This window comes from Alternaria postmessia, assembly GCF_024291825.1.
Source record: "Alternaria postmessia strain BMP 2775 chromosome Unknown scaffold_147, whole genome shotgun sequence".
Lineage (NCBI taxonomy): Eukaryota > Fungi > Ascomycota > Dothideomycetes > Pleosporales > Pleosporaceae > Alternaria > Alternaria postmessia.
Window position 1 is genome coordinate 1 of NW_026260220.1, and position 21,332 is coordinate 21,332.

The following is a 21,332-nucleotide window of genomic DNA, read 5'->3' on the forward strand; positions in this document are numbered from 1 at the left end:
GTATAAATCTACTTTTGCGCAATTTTATCACGTTTTGTTGAGGCGTTATAGCTGCAATACTCATGAAGCTGTTGTGTTGTGGGTGGGGCGTTGACTGACCTGGGGCGTTGACTGACACGCTACTGTAAGGCCTGGGTACCCACTTAGGCCTCCCGTACGGTACGAGAACAGCAACTGCGAAGTCTTCTTATCCCCTCGCAACACCCGACTCTCCAGACTGTGATTACGATTATAGAATTCCAAGCTGTATTCGTCCTCGTACATGTGTCTAGTTCCTACCTTGGTCCTTGATGTGGTGGCTTACACGGGTCTCAAGTAGGGCTCTGGCATCGACACGAAGATGCCTGGCCACTATAGACGAATGTGGATTTTGCACTGCGGCAAGCTCCTCGGCGAGCTCAGCTCGATTCTCTCCTGAGAAGAGACAGCGCCTGTTAGAACTTCGACGCAAGATTGATATGGAAAAGGACGCCCAGTTGAGATTCAAGCGTGAAAAAGAAGAACATCAGAGAAGGCTGCGGCGATTCGACATGTCATGGATTAAAGATGCGCTATTAGGAGTCAAAATTCCCCCAAACATGGATCTGGAGCTTGCTCAGCGAGCGATAATCCGAGGCATCAGATACAACGACGGCTTTGCAAGAGAGCTTCACGGCACGGACTCGCGCTTTACCCGCGCTCTGAATGCTCAAGCCATCATGAACAATCGCATACCGGACATGCTTGACCATGACGAGTTTCCTTACTGCATCTGGCATCCAAGCGCGCCCAGCCAAGACACTTGCCGAGCGCTCTTACAACGATACCCGCAAATGATTTACCAGATTGGCCGTGTCTGCGCGGTAGCTGGCTATACTGACCTCTACCACTCACTTGCCCTTCTCCCAGAAGCTCATATCGCTGAAGAAGCACGCGATAACAATAATCCGGACATCTATAACGCAATCACTTCCCAGCCGGTAAAGTACACTGTCTTCAACGACTACACGCGAACCTACACACCATGCTCTCCACGCCCTTCTCTTATCAATGGAGACACGTGTGTACGCTCCATGCTTGAGGTCAAGCAGCGATACACCACGCCCTGGTCCGTTAAATCCAACACGTCATCTTGGTACCGACGTGATGGCTTCAGAGAGCGCTATCTCGATATCACAGAAGACATGTCCATCGACACTTACAGCGTCAGCGCCTCAAAGACCAATCAGTCCGTTGTGGTCCCCCTGCTGTACAATCCGCTCCCTGCCGATCTACCCACAGTGCAAAAAGACCTCCTAATCCTCATGGCCGCTGTACAAGGCAACATCGATCGGTACGCGCGCCTGCGTCGACCAGTCCTTATACAGCAAGAAGGCCCCTGCCTTGTCCGCGGCATCTACCACCACCCTCTTTTCGCAAAGTGGGTGGCGCAGCAGCTCGACGCTGGTGACTCGCGCTTCGACACGCTGCGGGTGAAGAAAGCGCTTCATGCACGATTCGTCATGAGCAACAATCTCGAGCGCATTACTGTAGATACGAAAGGATATGAGCTGCCGTACTTGATATGGTATCCGCAGTTCGCGGTGCCGGAGACGTACGTCGAACTCGCGAGGAGGCGGCCGGATATGCGTGTACAAGCTGCGCGTGCTTGCGTTGTGGCAGACTACTCGGATGCGTATTGCGAGATTGGGGCGCCATGGGATAGGGCGCTTGCAAGGGAGGCAGATGGGAGTCCCAACCCTTTCTATGCGGAGGATATGAGGAAGAAAGCTGAGGCTGCGGGTGTAACCTACGAAGGCTACGACCACAGGGGAGACGAAGAAGGGTTTGTCGAGCCCTGGAAATTCTTCACCGTCAAGAAGAATAATACGTGGCAACATCTGCATACAAGCTCCCATGTGCTGGGTACGATCGATTGTAGTTCAATCGAGAACGATGTAGGTTATTATGGTCTATATGACGGAGAGCAGGTTGAAGTGCGCGATATCGAAGCTACAGTTTTCGCAAGCGAGGAGGCTAGAATGAAGGAGAGGGAGGTGTTGGAGGAACTAGAGAGACAATATCCGGTGCACATGGGGGACCCGTGGGTGAGTTGAGTGATGTAAGGTAGTGACAGACACTTCGCTGGTATGCAGCATGCACGGCACAAGGACTACCAGGGCAGATGAAAGCTTTGTAGTATTAATACAACGAGGGTTTGAAGCCAGAAAGTTTAGTCTATATGTTCGCGAAGTGTAGAATCGCGCTCTATATCGCACCCGCGGCACCAGGGAAGGCGTTGAACAGGGTTCGGTCGTACTTGACAAGCTCAGGGCACCCAAGCTCTGCAATGATCGGGTCTAGAACAGAGGCCAACTTTTGCACAGCGACCAAGACGTTGCCAAGTAATCCGCGGAGAACGTCAGGAGCACCTACGCTAGCTGCCTGGAATGCAAGGCACATTAGGTTGTTTCCCTCAAGGAGTGTCTGCGCATTGAAAACGTTGCCTGAAGATCGGTGTGCAAAGTCAGTATTTGTCTCACATGAACTCCGTACAAAGATATCACTTGCCTGTCAAGTCGTCGACATCAACTCCAGTGAATGTGTTGGGCTGGCCGGTGTTTCCACCAAACCGGTAAAATTCGGGGTGTTGGAGTTCAATTGAAACGGCTTCCGCAGCGAACGCTGCGATGCTGTAATCGTCACCGATAACGCGGCGGTACCACTATGGGCATTAGCGTATGCAAGCGGACGGTGTCACGATGGGTACTCACGTTCTCAGGAATCTTCTCTTGCCCACGAGCCCACTTGTAATTACCCTTCTCTCCGGTAACACCCTGGAATGACATGAGCGTCTTGGCATCGAGATAGCCCTCAGGGTTCTCAGCAGTGTGGTTGGCGAAGAAACGGTAGGTGAATTGATACGTGGCGGGGTTCAACGCAAGGGCCTGTAGCGGGCCTGAGAAGTAATGACCATTCGTAGCGATTGAGTGCCTTGTGCGATCAAGGCGGAACTGGGTTATAACGGAGGGGTCAATGCCGTTCTTGCCAAGAGGCATAGAGAGGAGCTGCTCGAAATAGCTCAAGTTGAGGGATACGGGGTCGCCACTACGAGGAATGAGTTAAGCTGGCCATGCAACAAGGGAGAGAAAGCTGGGTAGCATACGTTGAGTACAAGTCCGATCGGGTGGGTGACCCATCAACCTCGAAGCGGTTGTGTGACGCACTCAGGCCTTGTGGTTCTCCGAGAAGGCCGAGTGATGAGGTTACACCGCCTAGGAGCCCACCTGACTTAGGTTTACCTCCAATCGAAAAAGAGGTGAGATCACCTGCCATGACGGCGGAGTAGACTGCTAGAAATCCTGATAGATCCAGGCCCATACCAAACACTGACATAGTTAGCACTCTGCAAATAAGAGAGTAAAGGCACACAAACCCTCATTGGCGGCCGTAGTCATTTGTGTGATTGTAGAGATGCCATTCCGGGGAATGTAACCGTGGTTTGCCAAAACATTGATACCAGGGCAAGGTCCACGGAGATCATTGGGGCCTGGCGCAATCTGGTTACGATGCCATCAGCAAATGCGATTCCATGTCGCGCATCCCAATAGCGCTACTCACGTATTTGTGATCACCAGTAGTACTGATGCGCTGAGCCTCTGCATCGAATGCACGTTTGACGTGGGCACCCGATCGCTTGCTCTCTAGATCTCTTGCGATCCTCTCCGTCAGAGCGGTGATTTCCGCAAGGGTCGCGTCACTAATGTCCCCTTTGAGCATGCTCGCAGGAAAGGCGAAGGTCGCCAATGAGAAGAGGGTTGTGCCGCATAGTACCGAGAACTTCATGTTTGCGAAAACAATCTCAGGTGTGAAGGAATGTGGAGAAAGGATGAGAAGTTGAAGCGAGAAATGTCCGGTCGGATGAGGGTAGAAATTGTTCAACTTTCATAGTGGCAAATGAGTGCTGCGCACACGTGAGCCGCTATGATCCTCATCCAAATGTCGCCGACAGAGATGCCAATCCGGGGTCAAGTAGTCTCTAGCACAGTCCTTACAACCCGGTATACTTGCTCCGAATTGTAGAGTGGAAGGCCTGGGTCAGAGAGATCGACGTATGTGCTTTCTCGGCGCGCGTTGCGATTGGGCCAAAGCCACAAGGGTTTGCAGATCTTCGCGCGGTGCCTTCCATGCAGGGGCCTTAAAACAACCACCATCCGCTCGCGCCAGCCACAGGGTTCAGTCCGTTCCTGAATCTGCTGGATCTAGCGACTCGGGTCAGGGAGATCTGCTGGATCTAGTGACTCGGGTCAGGGAGAATAACGCGCCCCAGCGTCATGGTTCGACCGTCGAGGCTTTTGTTGCGGGCCCTTGTGGCTCGTCACGGTGCCTAGCATCTCTCTCTCTCTCTCTGCTCTGGCAGCAACGCAGAAGCTTGAATTAAGGTTTAGAACACCAACCCGGCTTGCCCCAACTCTGAACCCCTAACCCACGCGCTCCAACGTCGCAACAAAAGAAATAAGAACAACTTGACAGATACAACACCAGGCTGCGAGTACTACTGCATTTTTTGATCTCAGAAATTTGTACGTTGTTATACTGTTATAAGGGCGAACACGATGAGCTTATATTCCATCTCCGCGTTCCTGCGAGAGCTCTCTGTATACCCGCCGGCAATTATCGATCGGGCCAAGACGTTTCCGAAATTAGCGCTTCTGGTCTAGCGGGCATGATCTGTCCAGCGCTGATCTGCTGACTAGGCCGTTGTTTATGCTTCCAACGTGCAGCAACAGTCGCACATACTGCCACATGTGGACTGACAGATGGACTGCTACTACTGCTCTTTTCCAGCCCGAACTGATCACAATTTCTTGAGTATGCAGGCTGCCTTACCCGCCGCGGACTTCATTAAAACGTCGCGCAGAGAAGCCCGCATTGCATGATTGGCGGCGAACGATGCCTTGATTAACGTCGCCCAACAGCCCGGCCAGTGTTGCAACTTGCCCGATACCTACGTACAGTTCTAAGCGTCCCCACAACCATCTGGCAAAGCTTACTCTTCAGAACTGCTGCCGCACCGTTCTAGTTTGCATTATGGGACACGGCTTCTCAGCCGAGTGAGTACCCACCAGTGCCACCACTCAAGGAAAAGGGTGAATACCGGCCACTATCGATGCGGATAACTTCCATCCGCAACCCTATCCTTCACCCTCGCCTCAACGCCGTTGGATATAAACTTGATCCTTGTCCCACGTCAGCATCGTACCGCCATGACCGCTCTTGGATTTTGATATAGCGCTAAGGAGCATACCCTTCAATTCCTTCTCCTTCTCGCCAACCCTTGAAACCAATCCAAATGAGTGGCATCGAAAACTGGGTTAGCAACCCAAAAGAGACCCATGGACCTCTCATGTCCGTGGTCACCTGGTCGCTGCTCTCTGTCGCGGCTGCCTTTCTATTCCCTCGGCTCTATATTCGATGGCGTCAAGGGAAGCTGTGGCTAGACGACTGCACACTTGTGGTCGCTTGGGTAAGTGCCAAAACATCTCGATGCAGATAGCAGTTCGCTTATACGATAAAGATCTTACTTCTGGTCCAAGTTTCCATCAACCAAGTGTCTATCAACGTAGGCTATGGAGGACATACACTTGACCGTAAGACGCCAAAGCAGAGTCTTGGATTTCACACCTCAGATCGCTAATCTTTACGCTAGTCGACTTGCGCAATCTTGACAAGATGATGTATATCGGCGCAGCGGAACTGACGATATACACCATCGCGATTGCCCTGAGCAAGATCTCTTTTGGACTCACTTTGCTTCGGCTGACGGACGGATGGGTCAGACTCTACGTCTACTTTGCCATCTCTACCCTAGCGATCTTTGCAATCCCTGCTACCATTATACCATGGGTGCAATGCAAACCGCTAGCCAAAACTTTTGTGAACTTCATACCGGGAGAGTGCATCGACAAGCAACCCTCTGTTATATATGGACGTTTCCAAGCTAGTGAGTACCCTGCTTCCAAGTTGATACCTTTATTCCTTTGCTGACTTGCGACGCGACGCAGTGTGGTCAGCACTTATGGATTTTTCTCTTGCTGTGTTGCCGTGGAAGATCCTTTGGAAGCTGCAGATGCGTACCGCAGAGAAGATCGGTGCATGTGTCGCCATGAGTCTGGGAATACTGTGAGTTCATGCATTGCTTGATCGAGTAGCAGACTGAGCTGACTTCATCGAAGAGCCGGAGTCACATCGATTGTCAGATCCACATACATCGCAAAATTGACAACACAGGATGTATCATGTAAGACATTTCAAGCCATGTACGGTTCATTGCTAACAGCTACAGATGAATCATACAATGCTATTATATGGGCAGTGGCAGAGTGCTCCATGGCCATCGTCGCTACCTCAATTCCTGTACTTCGCGTCGTCCTCAAGCATGCGGTCAACTCCGCGCTCGAAGGCTACACAGGCTCGAGCAGAAGCAAATCACGAAGCAAATCACGATCGTACCCTTCCAAAGCTGCGAGCTCGGGGAACCGAATGAGCACAAGACAATCGAGCAAGAAGACGCCAGACATAACGGTCAATGGAGAATGTGGAGATTCTGTAAAGGAAGTGTTTGGACGTGGATCACAAGGGAACTATGTAGAGCTGGATGATCTGGCTGTCGACGAGGAGACTGGACGCGTCACTGCTTCGTCTCCAGAATCTCTGCCAGACCATGCCGAACGCCATGTACCAGAGTGGAAAGTATGAGGTGGACATACCTCCTTAAAAGGATACAAGGACAGGAATAGAGGTTAGAAGGCGTGCAGCTTTGTTCACTATATACACGTGCTACATCTTCTCCTTTACCGTAGCGGCAACGACTTCTCTTCCATGACCTCACTTGAATCTCTCACAGCCACAGCCTCCGGGCTGGCGGCGGGCGTCAGCCACGGTGCTGGCGCATCACCCTGAATTCCCTTTATTGCGTCCTTCTTCCTCTTATTGACGAAGCCTGGATCAGGACTTGACCACGCGTAGCCAAAGCCGTCACCAAGTACTTCCTGTACACCCTCCGCAAGGATCTGTACTGCCCTCTTACGATTCATGCTCCATTCCCACGCGCGATACCAGCGACCAGCTTGCACAGCAGTCTCCTTGCCGCCCTCCAGTCCATCCAAGATGGATCGCCAGACAAGCATGGTCTTCTCCAGCTCCGGGGCGCGCGACACACCAATGACGCTGACGCCCAGCTTGGAGCCTCCGACGTCGTCTATAGACTCATGTTTCCAGGCCACACCCGATGCGGGGTCTCCACGGGATCCGCACAGCGCGCCAGATGATATCCATGTCTCGAGCGCAAAGCGGATGGCGATGACTTCGATGCGCTCACCATAGTCGTCGCAGAAGTCGCTCGCTTTCCGCACTGCTTCGCGCAGTGAAGAAGGCGCAGGGTGGAAGTCGCCTAGGGCGCCGACGGGCACACCTTCGCGACGGAGGAGACCCATGCCCAGGATGGAGGCGTTTGGCACGACGTCGACGCCCGCGTTTTTGAGGCGCAAGATGCCGCGCGGACCGGCCAGCGTCTGGTTCTGGAGCGTGAAGTTGGCATACGACTGGACCGCATCGAGCGGCTCGCCGGTCTCGCGGAGAATGAGCTCAGCCATGTCACCCAGCACATCGAGAGGGTACCCCGAGATACCAATGTACCGAATTATGCCCTCATCTCTAAGGCAGCGGAGCTCCTTGATGGCTTCCAGTACCTCGGCCGGGCTCACAAACTCGACATCGTGGCAGTATACCAAGTCCAGATACTCTGTGTTCAGTCTCTCCAGACTCCTGTTGACGCTGTCGCGCACCCATTCCTTGCTGTAGTCAAACTCATCGCTTGCTATCCGCCCGACCTTGGTCAGAATCATGTATGAGTTGCGCGGGAACGTCTCCCGGACGAATGGGGTTGCGAGCGCATCGCCGAGCAGTTGTTCGGAGGGGCCGTAGTATGGGGACGTGTCGAAGGCGCGGATACCGTGGGTAAGCGCCGAGGTGACGAGACCGGTGGTGTCGAGCGCGAAGGGGTCGCTGTTGTACTGATGGTTGAACGTGGCGGTACCGAAGACGAGGGGTGGGAGGATGGAAGAGAGTGGGGTCCGCCTTCCGTCGGCGAATGTGTAGGGAATCGCCTTCTGGCGCGTGGGAAGCGTGCTGGTGGTTGACGCAAGTTCGATGGGCGTTGTCGCCATACCTGCGACTATCCAGGCTGCGTATGTTCTAGAATGTAGTTGGCGCGCGCGGGTTTCTGTCGCGTTGATGTTGTTGCTGCTGCTGCTGTTGTAATGTTTTTAGTGGGGGTTGTCGCTTTGCGGAATGATGCAAGCGAATCGCGCAATGCGGGAGGAGAGCAGACGGTAGGTTCAAGATTGTCTCTTTGAGGTGTGAAGCCAGTCAGGCGAAGAAGAAGCAAGCATCAAGCAGAGGAGGGATCGATAGCCTTCTTGTTAGCCCTGCGCATGCCTCGCGCTCCGAAAGCGTGAAATCTATGCTTCACCATAAGCCGTTTCGGCTCAGGTAGGGCCCATGCCGCGATTGCAGGAACAGATGGACTAAGGATAGACATGCATGACGCCATCTGCGCCTGGAACATGTTTCCTGGCGCTGTCGGGATGGTCATTGGTTGAGATCAGAGAGTCGAAAGGATGATTCATGGATGTTTAGGAATCAAAGAAGGGTCCACCGCCCAAGGCCGCTCAAAAAGACCCTGCCTCGGCCGCCATCCTCGTTTAGCTCCGAAGAGTCGGGCGCATCTCAACATGCGGACACCGCCAAAGCATTTCCACGACGCCTGGAGAGCGTAAAAGTCTACTGGCTTACTGCCTTGGCCATCTCGATACTGTCCCAGCTTTTGATGGAGCTAACCGACTGTGATAGCAAGGCGCAGCTAGCGCATAGCGTTTTCGCAAGAAATCGGGCCGCGAAACCTCCACAAAATGGTGCAAGCATGCGGCAGGGATGAGCATCGCGGACTTCCGTTCGTGTCTTCATCATCTTCAAATCACAATCTCCAAGTCGCGCAAGCCTGTGGTCTAATATTCTTACGCTTGAGTTGTGACTATAGTGTTGCTTGGCGATTCCCCTCCAAACTCACATCAAATTCCTGCTACATGTGCAGAGAGCATCTCAGTTGAGTTTTACACCCACCGCAGACGTCTTCGCCTGCCTAAGCATCCTCTTATACTCCTCAATCTGTGCAAGCCCAACCACGACAAGCTCCTCCGTAGTCTGCTCATCCAGCGTCTCTCTCCAAACACTAATCCTACCGTTTGTCTGCGTTTGATCAATGTCCACAACCATGACAAGACTCGTTTCATCCCGCAACTCCCACGACGCTGCGCCCGCTACCTGCATCCCCGTTGCCTTCCAGTGTAGCTCCCCTAGCCCACCGCTCGCATCAAATCTACGCTTCGCCGTACTGATGTCGATGTAGTGGTCGCGTAGAGGGAACTTGATGTCGTAGTGAAAGGTGTGAAAGTCGATGAGGGCGATTTCCTGGTCGGAGTTGGTGGGGACTGTGACGGAGCATTTGCTTCCCCATGGCCCCATGATGGACTTCCGAGTTACTACGTAGCGCGGCATGTGCTCACCTGGAGCGCTCAAGATGCGACGGTGTTCTGCGAGCGCGGAGTAGTTGAGGGAAAGAGTTGGTTGCGACGAGGTACGCAGGGGGTCTGGGATTGGTGGCTCGCCACGCACGATGAACTTTTCCATCCAGGACGGTGCCATGATAGGTCTTGCAGGATCGTTGGCCTTGGACAACAACTTGATCGCAAAGACGGGGATATTTTGGTTCTAGCGATGCGAGTCGACTGAAGCTCAAGAAGGCAAGCTGAAGTGCCTGTGCATCATCACGACGAGCTGTTATCATCTTATACAGCGCTCAGCCCCAACGCCCAATCCAAGATTTTCCATCTCACTAAAGGCGTCCAGAGGTATCCAGGATGTTGCTGCAACTTCCGGAGGCCAAGAGAACTGGACTGACGAGCGCTCGGACCTGTGGCGCAGCTTGGGGACATGCCTTCTACTCTGGGGAACTTGAGCAGAATGTTTACGTAGTCGGCGACGCTGCGCGAGCGGTGTGTGCGATTCTTATCGTGTTCAGCGCCAATGTCGCATGCGCGCGTGACATTCTCAGCCCTAACGCTATGCGCAGGTACCCGTCCCGCAGCCCTCTAATGTCTAAACTCTTCCGAATCCTCTCGCGATATCTTCCGGCGCTCGGCGGCACTCCAAGCCTGAGCGGTGTGGTTCAGCCAGCATTTTCAAGCTTTGTCTTGCAACGAGGAAGGTCGTGTTCGACGAAGCCATGGCGAAGATAACGGGTGCACGGAGACGAAAGGTTTCGTCGATCCTGACGCTCGACTTGTTGTGGATTGTTATTAGAAGGTAAGTAGTGAACGACTGTCATGCGAAGTGCGCCTGGAAGCGCCTGATCATGCATGTCACAGACCATAGCCTAAATTAGCCGTTTAACCGCGGGTTGTTCTACGTCTCATATCTTTCTAAGGCACATGTTTGAGAAGGCAGGAAGTGTTTCAGTTTGCTTGTCAACTCGGGTTTGACGGCACTTGCAGCTGTCTACCAATGGTCCGAGATCGACTACAACGCGCGTTTGCCTATCACCAAGGTGCAAGTTCATCCCCGAAGCTCAATCATGGCATATTGGATGTTGCTCATCTAGGAAGAACAGTATGCTTCGTCTACTGCCATACTGCTTGCGCGCAATAATCATTGTTTTGACCGCGATTTGCTGGACCCGCCAGGGCCCGGGCAAGGGTTTTAGATGTGCATGATCGACTGCCTCAGGATCGCTTACCCAGCATTCCTTTAATGGAAAGCGATATAGCATCAATGCTGTTCAGAAGTCGCAGTATAAAGGTAGCGCATACGCCTGCCCAAGGTTTTTTTTCCAAGCCAGTCTTCCAATTCACTCTACATTTACTTCATTCACTACCGCTGCGCGGATCACTTTCAACCATCAACACTTTTCGATAATCAATTGTTAATACCCCGAACCGATATACTTCGCAACTCAAATCGCCAATATGCAATTCTCAATCACCGCCGTTCTCTTTGGCCTTGTCGCCATCTCCTCTGCCGCTATCACCGATGTCGAAGGCGTACGCAACACTCCTCGCAGCGTGCTTGACACCCGCCAGGCAGCCAACGGGGCTTGCTGTATCCCCAACCAATCTCTGAAGCAGGATGCCTGCACTGTCAACGGTGCCGCTGGCAAGTGTGTGCCTGGAGGCCCAGCTGCATGTGAGTAGAATACCTACATATCTCTTAGGACAATACTGACACACTATTTCTAGGCAACGGTGCTCTCAACTGCGTTGCAAACAACCAGCTGGTGTGCGACAACAACGTCAAGGAGCGCTCCGGTGTTCTGTGTCGCTTCCAGGCAGCCAACGGCAAGATTCAGGACGGTGCTCAGCAGATCAACAGCCTTGCTCAGGCCAAGGTCAACTAAAACAGAGATGTGGATAGGAGTTTAGGTTGAGTTCGTGGATATGTATAGGAGGCCTAGGTTCATAACAGTTTGTTGGGTGGCTAAGTGCAAGAGTAAATGTCCTTGACAATAGAGGAATTGTATACCACCCATCTCGTGTGCTTGTCATGCCATGTATAAAATATCCCCCGTGATACTATCGAAGCAATCGGTCAATGGTTCTGCATCATAACAACTTGCAAGCATCAGACTTCTCAGATAGGCCCGCAAAGCGGCTTTGAGGATGTCCGAATGCTCAACAGAAATTTTGCCCTGAGCTCCCAGCTGGAGTTGCTGCTGCCTCTGTAGATTCTCCACATCTAACTCAAAGGTCTGTACGGTGCCGAACGTGCTTGGGATCGTCAAAGTTCCAGCACGGAAGTCAAACTCGATCGGCACCTTGGACGAGACTGTCATGTGTCGGGCAGATTGGTACACCAGATCCGCAAACTCCTCGTTGGTCAACATCAGGATACCGACCATTTGTTGGACCTCGACGCGTTCATGCTGCAAGTCTTTGACAATTTCGTCAAAAAGGAAGAGTGGCTCCAGCAAGGACCTTCTCGTAGGCGACGAGGCAGCTCTTTTGACAACCAGTTCGGAGGACTTTAGGAAGCTCTGCTCATCTTTGGAACTAAGATTCAATGCTGAGATTCCTTGCCGGAGGCGAATGAGAAATGGACGTGTTCTTCCAGAGATTGAACCTAACCGTTGCATAACTTTGGCTCGACTGTGTTTCTTCGCGACGCCAGGTAAAAGATATCCCTCGGGGTGCCAAGGTATATTGAGCAAACTCAGAGCGATTCGCTGAGCGTCTACACGTCTGATGTAGTATTCGGTACTGGAGTCGCTTTGTGCATAAGATGGTACATCCAGTCGAACCCAGGGTGCGGCGGCTGGCACAAAGGTATGGTCAGATAACTTTCGTAGCTCGGATTGAGTCTTCCCATCGAGTCCCATTTCAAGAAGTGCGAAGTATTTAGCATTTTCTTGCCGGGGCAAATGTGCTAAGATTTTGGCTTCAACCAGGATGATGTCCCAAAGCTGATATGCGATAACTGTGATAGGTGGGTCGTTCGGATCGATGATGGACTTGAAGCGTCTTGGCGTTCTTTCCCTATACATGGGCCGAACATAGCCGTGAAGGTCATCATAGTTTCCATCAACGTCCCTCACCCTTGTGTTTGAAATTAATCTCGTGTATCTCGTGTATCCTTTTCCAACCTGATTGGTGTCGTCTATATCACGATCCTCGCCCTTGCTATAGTCATCTTCCAAAGGGTCAAGAAAATTGATATAATTGTCTCCACAAAAGGGTAAGAAGCCCAAACATAGCATAGTCATGTCCTCTAGACTGATTGGGTTCGAAGGAATCTGAAGCGGCTCCAATATGGACTCCCCGTCAAAGACAACCGACCATGACGATTTGACAATGTCTCCAGCAACAGGCTCATGACTATCCTCATCGGGCATCTTGAAACTCAAAGTTCCAGTCAGACCATGAATCTCTGTAAATAGTCGATGACCGTGTCGTACCCCAACCTCGAAGTCATACTGTGGGTATTTCCTGGCATTGCGTCTATCCCACGTCCTAGCCCCATCTCCTTTGATCTTGCGCCTTCTATCTGGCTCGTCAGAGAAACGCCCTACGAGGGCAAAAGTCATCAGGAACGCTTTGCTAACGGGTAGAAAGGCCGAACTGCTGCTGACCGCAATGTCGCTGTTCGCCTCAAATTCAACGGCGTAACCTTCTAGAAATGCTCCAAAAGACACCCAAGATGCAGGCGACTCTGAGACCTTGCTATCGTCGAGTTTCATCCGTCTTGAATCAAATTCGATCCACTCCTTGTCCTTGAACTTCCGGGCCATGTCGATCCGTGGCGCGCGAACTCTTTGCGCTAGGCGCACGCCAGGCCAGACTGGGATCCCCTTGGAGACATAGCCATGATTTCTTGATCCGATGCCGACTATCGCTTTATGTCGTTCTGTTCTAGACGCACGCAAAATCAGGATGGGCCCGACGATACCGAACAAGGCGATGACGGCAAGGCCGGCAGCGACCCAAGTGCCGACCACACCCGCGATATCGAGACCTGCCATGGCCATCAGGATCTTTGGAAGTCTCGGGACTTCGTGCCTTGATCGATTTGGTCTGTTGATCAGCAACGAGACAACAGCGGGAAGTGAATGACGTTGTATCGTGAGTTGGGTACCAAGTGCGTGACACTCTTGCGTAGGTACATAATCACATACAGCACAACTTGCTAAATAGTGCTATTGCAGATCTGCTCAGCTGCGGCTGAGTTTGGCTGACATGAAGATGCGAAAGGCTGGCGTTTTCAGCTGCTCTATCCTGCAGGAGGCCGAAAGCAAGTTAGGCCATGCGGGGATGAGAACAACCTCAAAAGAGGCGACTTTACATGACCCGTCTATCGCAGGGACCGAAAGACTTGTCACATCGTATTATCTCTGATGATACAGTACATAGTGGGAGACGATGCTACCCGAACCGATCATGTAATGTCATAAAGATTGGATCTTGAATCACACGAACTACAGGCTGCTGATGCAAGATCGTACATCCTTTCTCTGTTAAACATCGTGCTCCTCGGTGGTTATGAGGGCTAGTGGATGCAGGTATCACATAGGAAACTTACGTACGGCTAAATAGCCGAGCAGTATTGTTGGTCGCAGAACTCAGCATGTGTCTCTCGAATCGCTTATCGAAGGTTACATCGCCGGCCTAGGGGCCGATCTCATTCTGGAACAAGCACAAGCAGTGTCTGTTGTTCTGATGACCCCTATGCCCGTCTGGCCCATCGTGTCTTCGATCGTTCATGAGACGGCAGGTTTACTTGCAAGGCATCGGCTCATTGCCCCACCTCGCCGCTTTAGGTTAGCGGCAGGCTGCGGCATAAAACGTACGTACCGCGACGCATCTGCGCTACACCATTTCGCCAGTTCTCCAGTGCTCAATCCAACCCGACCATACGGAGTGCTCTTACGACCAGACAGGCCCCACGGTTCTTCGCCTGCACTTTCGCTAGAAATGGTTGATGTTATCAGACGTGGCTGCAGGGTGCGCGCCATCGTTGCGTGGCTCGGCTGAAAAGCATGGGCGAGGTAATTCCCCGCTCCCGTCGTGAAGCAACGCTATGCAACGAGCGATTTTTCAAATGCTTTCAGCGCACAGCAGCCGCACTGCGACGCAGTTGATTAGTCTAATTATCTACCGATGAACAAGGAACTCTTATGATCGTCCTGTCATTATGCTGGTTCATGCAGCTCTCGCATCAATAGATCGTGTTCGCAGGCACATGGCCTTGTGAAGTGGCTTTCAGCTTGCTTCGCTTGCGCAACTTGCTAATACAGCAGCCTGCTATCCTCAATACATACAGTGGCGTTCTCCTGTATACTCCGCATACCAATCGCGCCATACAGCCATTGTAGGCGTTCGCGTCGTCTGGCCATAGACGATACCCGTTTCCGGCCCCCGACCACCAGCACACAGATCGTCAGGCAGACACATGTGTATCGGACCTCGCACTGGTGGCGCTTGCAGTTGATGAAACGGAGTGTCCTTAGCCTTCCAATACTTACTACACATCGTCGCATAAATATAGAGGGTAATCCATACTTCCGCCAGCTCTTCATCTCCCAGCTCCCTTGACACAGCATGGCGACTAAAGTCTCACAACGAAGCGCACAGACTGATCTTGGTCGTTTATGGACAGAGGCGATACGAGACTACAATGCACGCACTAAAGAGGACCTTTCGGCCTTGGGCGCACGAAGTATCACCGAGGTCATGCGACAAACCGATACAGATATGAAGAAGTTCAAAGGGTTTCGAGACGACGGTAGCAAGATGTCGAGCTTCCGATCGGCTATGGGTGACCATCTCGGCGACTTCCAGAAATGCATCGATGGGTTTGCTGCAGTCGGAGCTGCAGTCAGTGCGTTTCCACCGGCGATGCCAGTGGGACTGGTGTTCACGGCTGCTAGTCGCTTCATATCCGTGAGTAGTATTTGTCTCCCAGATAGGAAGCGCTCAACAAGGTCAGGCTTTCGCAGGGGTCAGAGCTGAATACGACCGCGTTGAAGAATTCTTTGCATATTCAGCTCGTTTCTTCGAGCGATTATCGATTCTGGAAGGACGAGCACAATCTGGTCCACTTGCGATCGCAATCGTCAGAATCTTCTCTATGCAGCTATCGGTATGCGGCAGGGTAAGACGTCTAGTGGACGAGAAGAAGATCAGTAGGTTGGCCCGATTTATCTTAGGGCTCCGCTAATCGCTGGTAGAGCATTGGCTCAATGCATTGTGGAACGAAGTAGATGAAGAGCTTGTATCGGCGTATGCTGCAATGCAGGCATCGATCCAGGAACTCGACGAAGCTGTGGGGTTCGAAAGCTACAGCTCTATCAAGACCGTACAGGACGACGTGCTTGTCAACAGTGCTAAACTGGACGAACTCGATAAGAAGCTGCAATCATACCGCGAAAACTTGGGAAAGGACATCCAGCAAGTCTACGCGAGCACCCTAAATCTCCAGGTTGTCGTCAGCGAGGGATTCTGCGCTGTCCAATATCAGCTATCCGAAAACCATGCTGAAGAGAGCGCTCTACTTCGCCAGATTTTGAAACATACAGCCAAGTTGAGCAAAGAATCAGAAAATGATGACAAAAAGAAACAAGCTCGGAAACCCAAAGGCGACATTGGTGATCGCAAGTTCCAAGCTTTGCGCGAGCTCAAGAAGTTCTTTGCCGAGAATTACAGTGCGTTTCCTTCGTGGCAGGATGCCCACCAGCGAAACTTGTTGCAAGAAGAAGACATGAGCGATGCCAAGGTCAAGAAAACCGCTGAATGGTTGCACGAACATACATCCTTCAAGAAATGGGTGGATAGAGAAAACCCTCTATTGTGGCTACGAGGTGCCGAGGGAATGGGCAAGTCATTCTTAGCCTATTCGGCTGATCAAGAGCTACGACGCACGCAAAATGAACACGACTGCTTCGCCTACTTTTATTTCAAAGAAGAACATCCTTATCAACAGTCAATGCAGAATGCGTTTGCTTCTGCTGCACTTCAAATCGCCGGGTCTAACAACAGATACGCCGAACAGGTTGCAGCCAAGATCAAGGACAAGTCCACCACGCCAGCAGAGACCACTTGGCAACGGTTCTTTCTCTCAATGTTTCCAAGTGACAACAAAGTTGGCAGCCGCCTCTTTCTTGTCTTTGACGGCCTAGACGAGGCACATGTACAGGAAGGTGGGATATTCACGCAGTTTCTGTCTGACTTAAAGGATCAGAAAGCTAATGTCTCGGTCTTTGCAACGAGCAGACCGGGAGAGATCCCGACACTACAGTCTCTCGGACCCTTGGTTCTCGATATCACCAAGCAGGAGATCAAACGCGACATGAAACTACTCGTGAAAGATCGCCTACATACACTTCCGCGCGTGCGCAAGTTCAGTCACAAGGTCAAGAAAGCTATCACTAGCAAAGTAGTCAAGCAAGCGGACAGTATGCTTTACGTCGAGCATATGCTTAGGAGGTTCTCGTATATCGGTCGAGAACGAGCAGTCTCACAAGCATTAGAGAACCTGCCTCCGAACCTGCATGGACTTTACCGACTTCTTTTAGATGAGTGTCGCCAAAACCGGTCGAATGAACAATACCAGGCAATGAAAAAATTGTTTGCGTGGCTGGCGTTCTCTAAACGATCATTGAGTGTGACTGAGGCTTCCGGTCTGATTCGACTCACATTACCTGATGACACATTCGATATCGAAGAGGAGATTATTGGACGTTCGTCACGCATTCTTGAGCTTACCCAAGCACGTCAACTTGAGGAAGACGCTAAGGACGATGAAAATGATGACGACGAGAACGACGAGTCGAAAGACGACGGCATGCTTGTAATCGACTACGAAGACTCTCCCCTATGTTTCCAGGACCGCTCTCTTCGGCAATACTTCAAGAGTGTGAGTGTCGAAGACGATGGTACAACAGAGTTTCGAACGCCTGCTGCCGCTGCACATCTTACGATCCTTCAGATGTGTGTAGATATCATGATGACAGCGGCCCAGGAACCTCGATCATCGACGAGGTCAGGACTTACGCTCTACGCCATCACTTATTGGTATGAACATCTCAAAGAGCTAGATGTGGATACTGTTTCCTCTGCTGTTGTCCGTGATGTGCTGGTCATCCTTCACTGCATCACCAATAATAAGAACAATGTCGCCAAACTGTTCGAGGAGCTAGCAACGGACACGGAGATATATCCAGAGCCCACCCCCGATGGACCTACCGCTTGGTTCGATACACTTACACCATGGGCGAAAAAGGCAACAACGCTGCCAAACGGGTCAATAAATGACGAAATCTTGGACTGGGCGGTTACTGTCAACCGGGATAATGTTTTGCTGCCGCTAGCTCAAGGTCACGTGCAGAACTGGTTGGATGCCGACGATGAATTTTGGATACCCGAAATCTTTCGATTCGTGAAATCTGCGCTTGCTTGTGTAAGTTTGTCATCCGGTGTAAAGACGAATCTAAGAATCTACAGGCGAATCGTCTCGAGGCTAATGAAGATGATCCACTTCAATATATCAACGCTGTCATCACGCAATATAATGTTCCATCTAAGGACTACAAGGCTTTGCGAGTCACTGGTTTCACGCTGGCTGACTACATCGACTCGACAGACGATCCTGATCGTAAACAAAAATTGGCCACGGAAGCTATAACCCACCTGGAGAGTGCGGTCGAGTGCATGACAGACTTGTCAACAATCAAGCCAAGCAAGCTGGGTACCCCAGCTTGGCTTGATTGTTGGGTGCCTCTACTTCAGCTTAGCTTAATTGGCTTGGTGGGTTAAAACAAGCCAGCTTGATTGTTTGGCTTAATTGGCTTGATGGTCAAAGCGTTTTTGAGGCTATACAAATAGGTGGTATTGGCTATATCGTGACTTTTTTTAGAGTTGAGTTTCCGAATCGCTGTTAGTATTGCTGCTGTCTCTAACGTCCCACGCGCTTACGCCGTACAACGCCTCTATCTTATCGTCAGTTATAGAGTTTCTGTTGTTGAGTTTATCGTCGCCTAGACCAGCTGTACGCCACCGTCGTACGCACTGTATTGCCGCCAGAAGTCGTGGTTGTATACCTCGTCGGCGAGGCTCTAGGAGATCACCCAACTCGCTGAACATACGCTCACACTCGCAGCTCGACGCTGGGATAGACAGTACGTTAAGCGCAAGCTTGCTAAGTTAAGGATAGCGATCCCGCATTAATAACCAGTATTTTATTAGGTTGTTGGCGTACTCGCTGCCCTTCTCCACCCGCCGCTCGCACAGCTTCCACTAGGTATACTCGTCGTCAGCTGCCTCGTCGCTGTTGCTAGCAGTTGTAGGATCAATAATGCTGTCGATTGCGTCGTCTATATCGTTCGATAGTACCTTTAGGCGTCGTACAGCTAGTTGACTGGTATTGTATTAAGCCCACAAGCCGCGGAAACTAAGGTTGTTGGACTTAAGCCAGCTAGGTTTCTCAGTACCCTAGGATTTGTCGCAATACAATCGGTAATACGGGTAGAGTATCGTAGCTGCGTAGTAGGCGGGCGATAGGTCTAATTTAGAGTAATACTCGCTGGCTTTCGCCCACGCTGCGCGCATGTTAATCGCAAGGTGGTCCTCAGGCGCCTCGTCGTGGGCGTTATACTCAACGGCCTTGTAAGCCAGTACGCGCGATTCGTAGTAGTTAAGTATATACTCGAATACTAGGATGACTTCAGCAATACAGCTAAACCTCCCGCTGTTGCCGCGCCCCTCAAGGCGCTTTGTAGCAGCTTTCAGCGGCTTCAAAGCGTCCATATACTCCGTAACTACCGCCCAATCGTGCGTTGTAAGGCCGTCCGATCTCATCCAGTGTAGCGCGTAAGGCAGTTTGTTGCGCCGCGACTCAGCGTAGGTATCCTCGTCCCGTATACGCTTTATATAGTGGCTGGCGTACGCGTTAATCGCCGGTTAAAGCTGTACAGCGCGCTCAAAGCACGAGTAGAAGGAGTTCCAGCGTGTAATAACAGGCTTAACGGGCTCAAGGATCTTGCGTTTATCGGGAGGTGCGTCAGCTGGTAGCTCGCGATGGGCAAGGCGCTGAAAGTCAGCAAAAAGAGCGTATTGCTGTGGTGTTTTAATGTAGTTGACGATACCTAGGAGTACGCCTAAGGGCCCATCGCGCCTCCACTCGCTCATATACTCGCTTTCAGCAGTAATCTCAGCGGTATCGTTGTTGTACGAGGCACTGTTTTCTCCCCAGAGGAGCATCTAGCCGACAAGGTTAATTGTATAAGGACTACAACAGAGGCGGCGATAGCGTAGGTTAAAGCCTATTGTTAGCGCAATTGCGTCTATCGCGGTGTTGTTATTGCTTGCGTTGTCAAGTACGAAGTAGCCAATACGTTAAGCGTTTATACCGAACTCTTTCAACGTTTAGATAACAACCTTTACCATCCTATGTCCACTGTAGGCGCCTGTCAACTGCAGCAGCGCGATAGGTAAGTCTACAATATCGCCTTGCTTATCAACGTAGTAGGCAACAATACCTAAGAACCCACGCTTGCCACCCTTTGTTGTCCAGCCGTTAAAACTTATGTGTATCTTGCTCTGTGCCCGCGACAGTTCTGTAACAACTTGCGGCCGTAAGTAGTCGTACAGGCGCATAACGTAACGAGAGACGCTATTGTAGGACGTCCACAGTGCCGCTTCTACTTAGACGTTAGCTAACAATATTAATTGTCGAAAAGCTAGCGATTCAAACGTAGACAGTAGGAGGTTAGCTTCAATAAGCCAGCTAACTGCGTTAAGCCAAAAGCGCTAGGAGTTAAAGCCGGAGAGCTCGTTCGCGATACTCTAGCTAACCCAATTGCTAGTAAGTACTTGTTAGAGGACACTTATCGTTGTAGAACGAGCTGTTACGTGAGGTAGTTGGTGGCCATAGCCGCGTCTCTTCTCTCCAAGGTGTCGATAGGCAGAAGACGTTAAGTTTGTTGTCTCGTATACCTTCGTAACGCCGAGGTTAATAAGCTTATGCTTATAACAATAGCGGCATACAAAATATATGCGTTAAGGATTGCTTCGCAGCGCGACACGCCAGCTGTAGTTATAGACCCAGCTTTTCTTGTAACGCTACGACGCTATAGGCTTTATAAACCAAGGGAGACAATCCCAATTAATGCTATTGAAGTTATCCTCTAACTCCTCGTCTAAAGCTGTATTGTTAGACTCGCTAGTTGCTATCGTTGCCTCCTCGCTGCCCTCAGTAGGTAGGTTAATATACTCCTCTATTTGCAACTTGCGCAATTGCGCTTCAAAACTTAATACCTAGGACGCTTCAACTAGGGCTTTACGGGGCGACGGACAAGGTAACGATTAAGGGCTTTCAATAGGTATAGCTTAGCTGTAGGTGCTGCTAGGTGTAGGTTTAGGACGCTTTGTTGTTAACGCTGTAACAGCGTCTTTAGCGCGTCTCTTCTGCGGCATAACTGCGACAAGGATATAGCAATAAATGCAGAAAGCCAGCGGCAATACAGCGGCGCGTAGGCGGTACGTGATACAGCTGAAAAGTACGTGTTGTGGGTGGCGTTGTGTATACAGAGTTGTACGGTTACAATATAAGATAGTTACCTAAGTAGCACGAGATGTATTGCTTAGCACCCTCTATCGTAACTACTAAAAGCAACCACAACAACGCAACAATTAATTAGATTCAACAGCAGCAATTAAATTGTAGTTGTCTGTTTGTAAGATACGCAGCGCAATATACTGTAAATATTGTGT

At 51.1% G+C, this 21,332-nt stretch overlaps 9 protein-coding genes across 9 annotated transcripts; 4 read left to right on the forward strand and 5 right to left on the reverse strand.

Annotated features, from left to right (window-relative positions):
* Positions 1 to 578: 578 nt before the first annotated feature.
* On the forward strand, positions 579 to 2,075 carry J4E82_010845 (uncharacterized protein; the record flags this gene model as incomplete). Its single annotated transcript, XM_051737055.1, has 1 exon — positions 579 to 2,075. One exon carries the CDS (start codon positions 579 to 581, stop codon positions 2,073 to 2,075), a length of 1,497 nt encoding a protein of 498 aa, XP_051583172.1.
* A 151-nt stretch (positions 2,076 to 2,226) lies between these two features.
* J4E82_010846 (uncharacterized protein) lies at positions 2,227 to 3,804 on the reverse strand (the record flags this gene model as incomplete). Its single annotated transcript, XM_051737056.1, has 6 exons — positions 2,227 to 2,465; positions 2,530 to 2,683; positions 2,733 to 3,066; positions 3,125 to 3,347; positions 3,395 to 3,518; positions 3,580 to 3,804. 6 exons carry the CDS (start codon positions 3,802 to 3,804, stop codon positions 2,227 to 2,229), a joined length of 1,299 nt encoding a protein of 432 aa, XP_051583173.1.
* A 1,507-nt stretch (positions 3,805 to 5,311) lies between these two features.
* Positions 5,312 to 6,717, forward strand: J4E82_010847 (uncharacterized protein; the record flags this gene model as incomplete). The annotated part of the gene is made up of 6 exons (XM_051737057.1): positions 5,312 to 5,485; positions 5,537 to 5,609; positions 5,669 to 5,962; positions 6,024 to 6,141; positions 6,195 to 6,259; positions 6,305 to 6,717. 6 exons carry the CDS (start codon positions 5,312 to 5,314, stop codon positions 6,715 to 6,717), a joined length of 1,137 nt encoding a protein of 378 aa, XP_051583174.1.
* Positions 6,718 to 6,812: 95 nt separating this feature from the next.
* Positions 6,813 to 8,186, reverse strand: J4E82_010848 (uncharacterized protein; the record flags this gene model as incomplete). Its single annotated transcript, XM_051737058.1, has 1 exon — positions 6,813 to 8,186. One exon carries the CDS (start codon positions 8,184 to 8,186, stop codon positions 6,813 to 6,815), a length of 1,374 nt encoding a protein of 457 aa, XP_051583175.1.
* Positions 8,187 to 9,120: 934 nt separating this feature from the next.
* J4E82_010849 (uncharacterized protein) lies at positions 9,121 to 9,723 on the reverse strand (the record flags this gene model as incomplete). The annotated part of the gene is made up of 1 exon (XM_051737059.1): positions 9,121 to 9,723. The coding sequence occupies one exon, from the start codon at positions 9,721 to 9,723 to the stop codon at positions 9,121 to 9,123; it is 603 nt and encodes a 200-aa protein (XP_051583176.1).
* Positions 9,724 to 11,042: 1,319 nt separating this feature from the next.
* Positions 11,043 to 11,470, forward strand: J4E82_010850 (uncharacterized protein; the record flags this gene model as incomplete). The annotated part of the gene is made up of 2 exons (XM_051737060.1): positions 11,043 to 11,259; positions 11,313 to 11,470. 2 exons carry the CDS (start codon positions 11,043 to 11,045, stop codon positions 11,468 to 11,470), a joined length of 375 nt encoding a protein of 124 aa, XP_051583177.1.
* Positions 11,471 to 11,614: 144 nt separating this feature from the next.
* J4E82_010851 (uncharacterized protein) lies at positions 11,615 to 13,594 on the reverse strand (the record flags this gene model as incomplete). The annotated part of the gene is made up of 1 exon (XM_051737061.1): positions 11,615 to 13,594. One exon carries the CDS (start codon positions 13,592 to 13,594, stop codon positions 11,615 to 11,617), a length of 1,980 nt encoding a protein of 659 aa, XP_051583178.1.
* Positions 13,595 to 15,164: 1,570 nt separating this feature from the next.
* Positions 15,165 to 18,377, forward strand: J4E82_010852 (uncharacterized protein; the record flags this gene model as incomplete). Its single annotated transcript, XM_051737062.1, has 4 exons — positions 15,165 to 15,506; positions 15,553 to 15,748; positions 15,794 to 18,021; positions 18,066 to 18,377. 4 exons carry the CDS (start codon positions 15,165 to 15,167, stop codon positions 18,375 to 18,377), a joined length of 3,078 nt encoding a protein of 1,025 aa, XP_051583179.1.
* Positions 18,378 to 19,052: 675 nt separating this feature from the next.
* J4E82_010853 (uncharacterized protein) lies at positions 19,053 to 19,820 on the reverse strand (the record flags this gene model as incomplete). The annotated part of the gene is made up of 2 exons (XM_051737063.1): positions 19,053 to 19,497; positions 19,549 to 19,820. The coding sequence occupies 2 exons, from the start codon at positions 19,818 to 19,820 to the stop codon at positions 19,053 to 19,055; spliced, it is 717 nt and encodes a 238-aa protein (XP_051583180.1).
* Between the last annotated feature and the right edge of the window lie 1,512 nt (positions 19,821 to 21,332).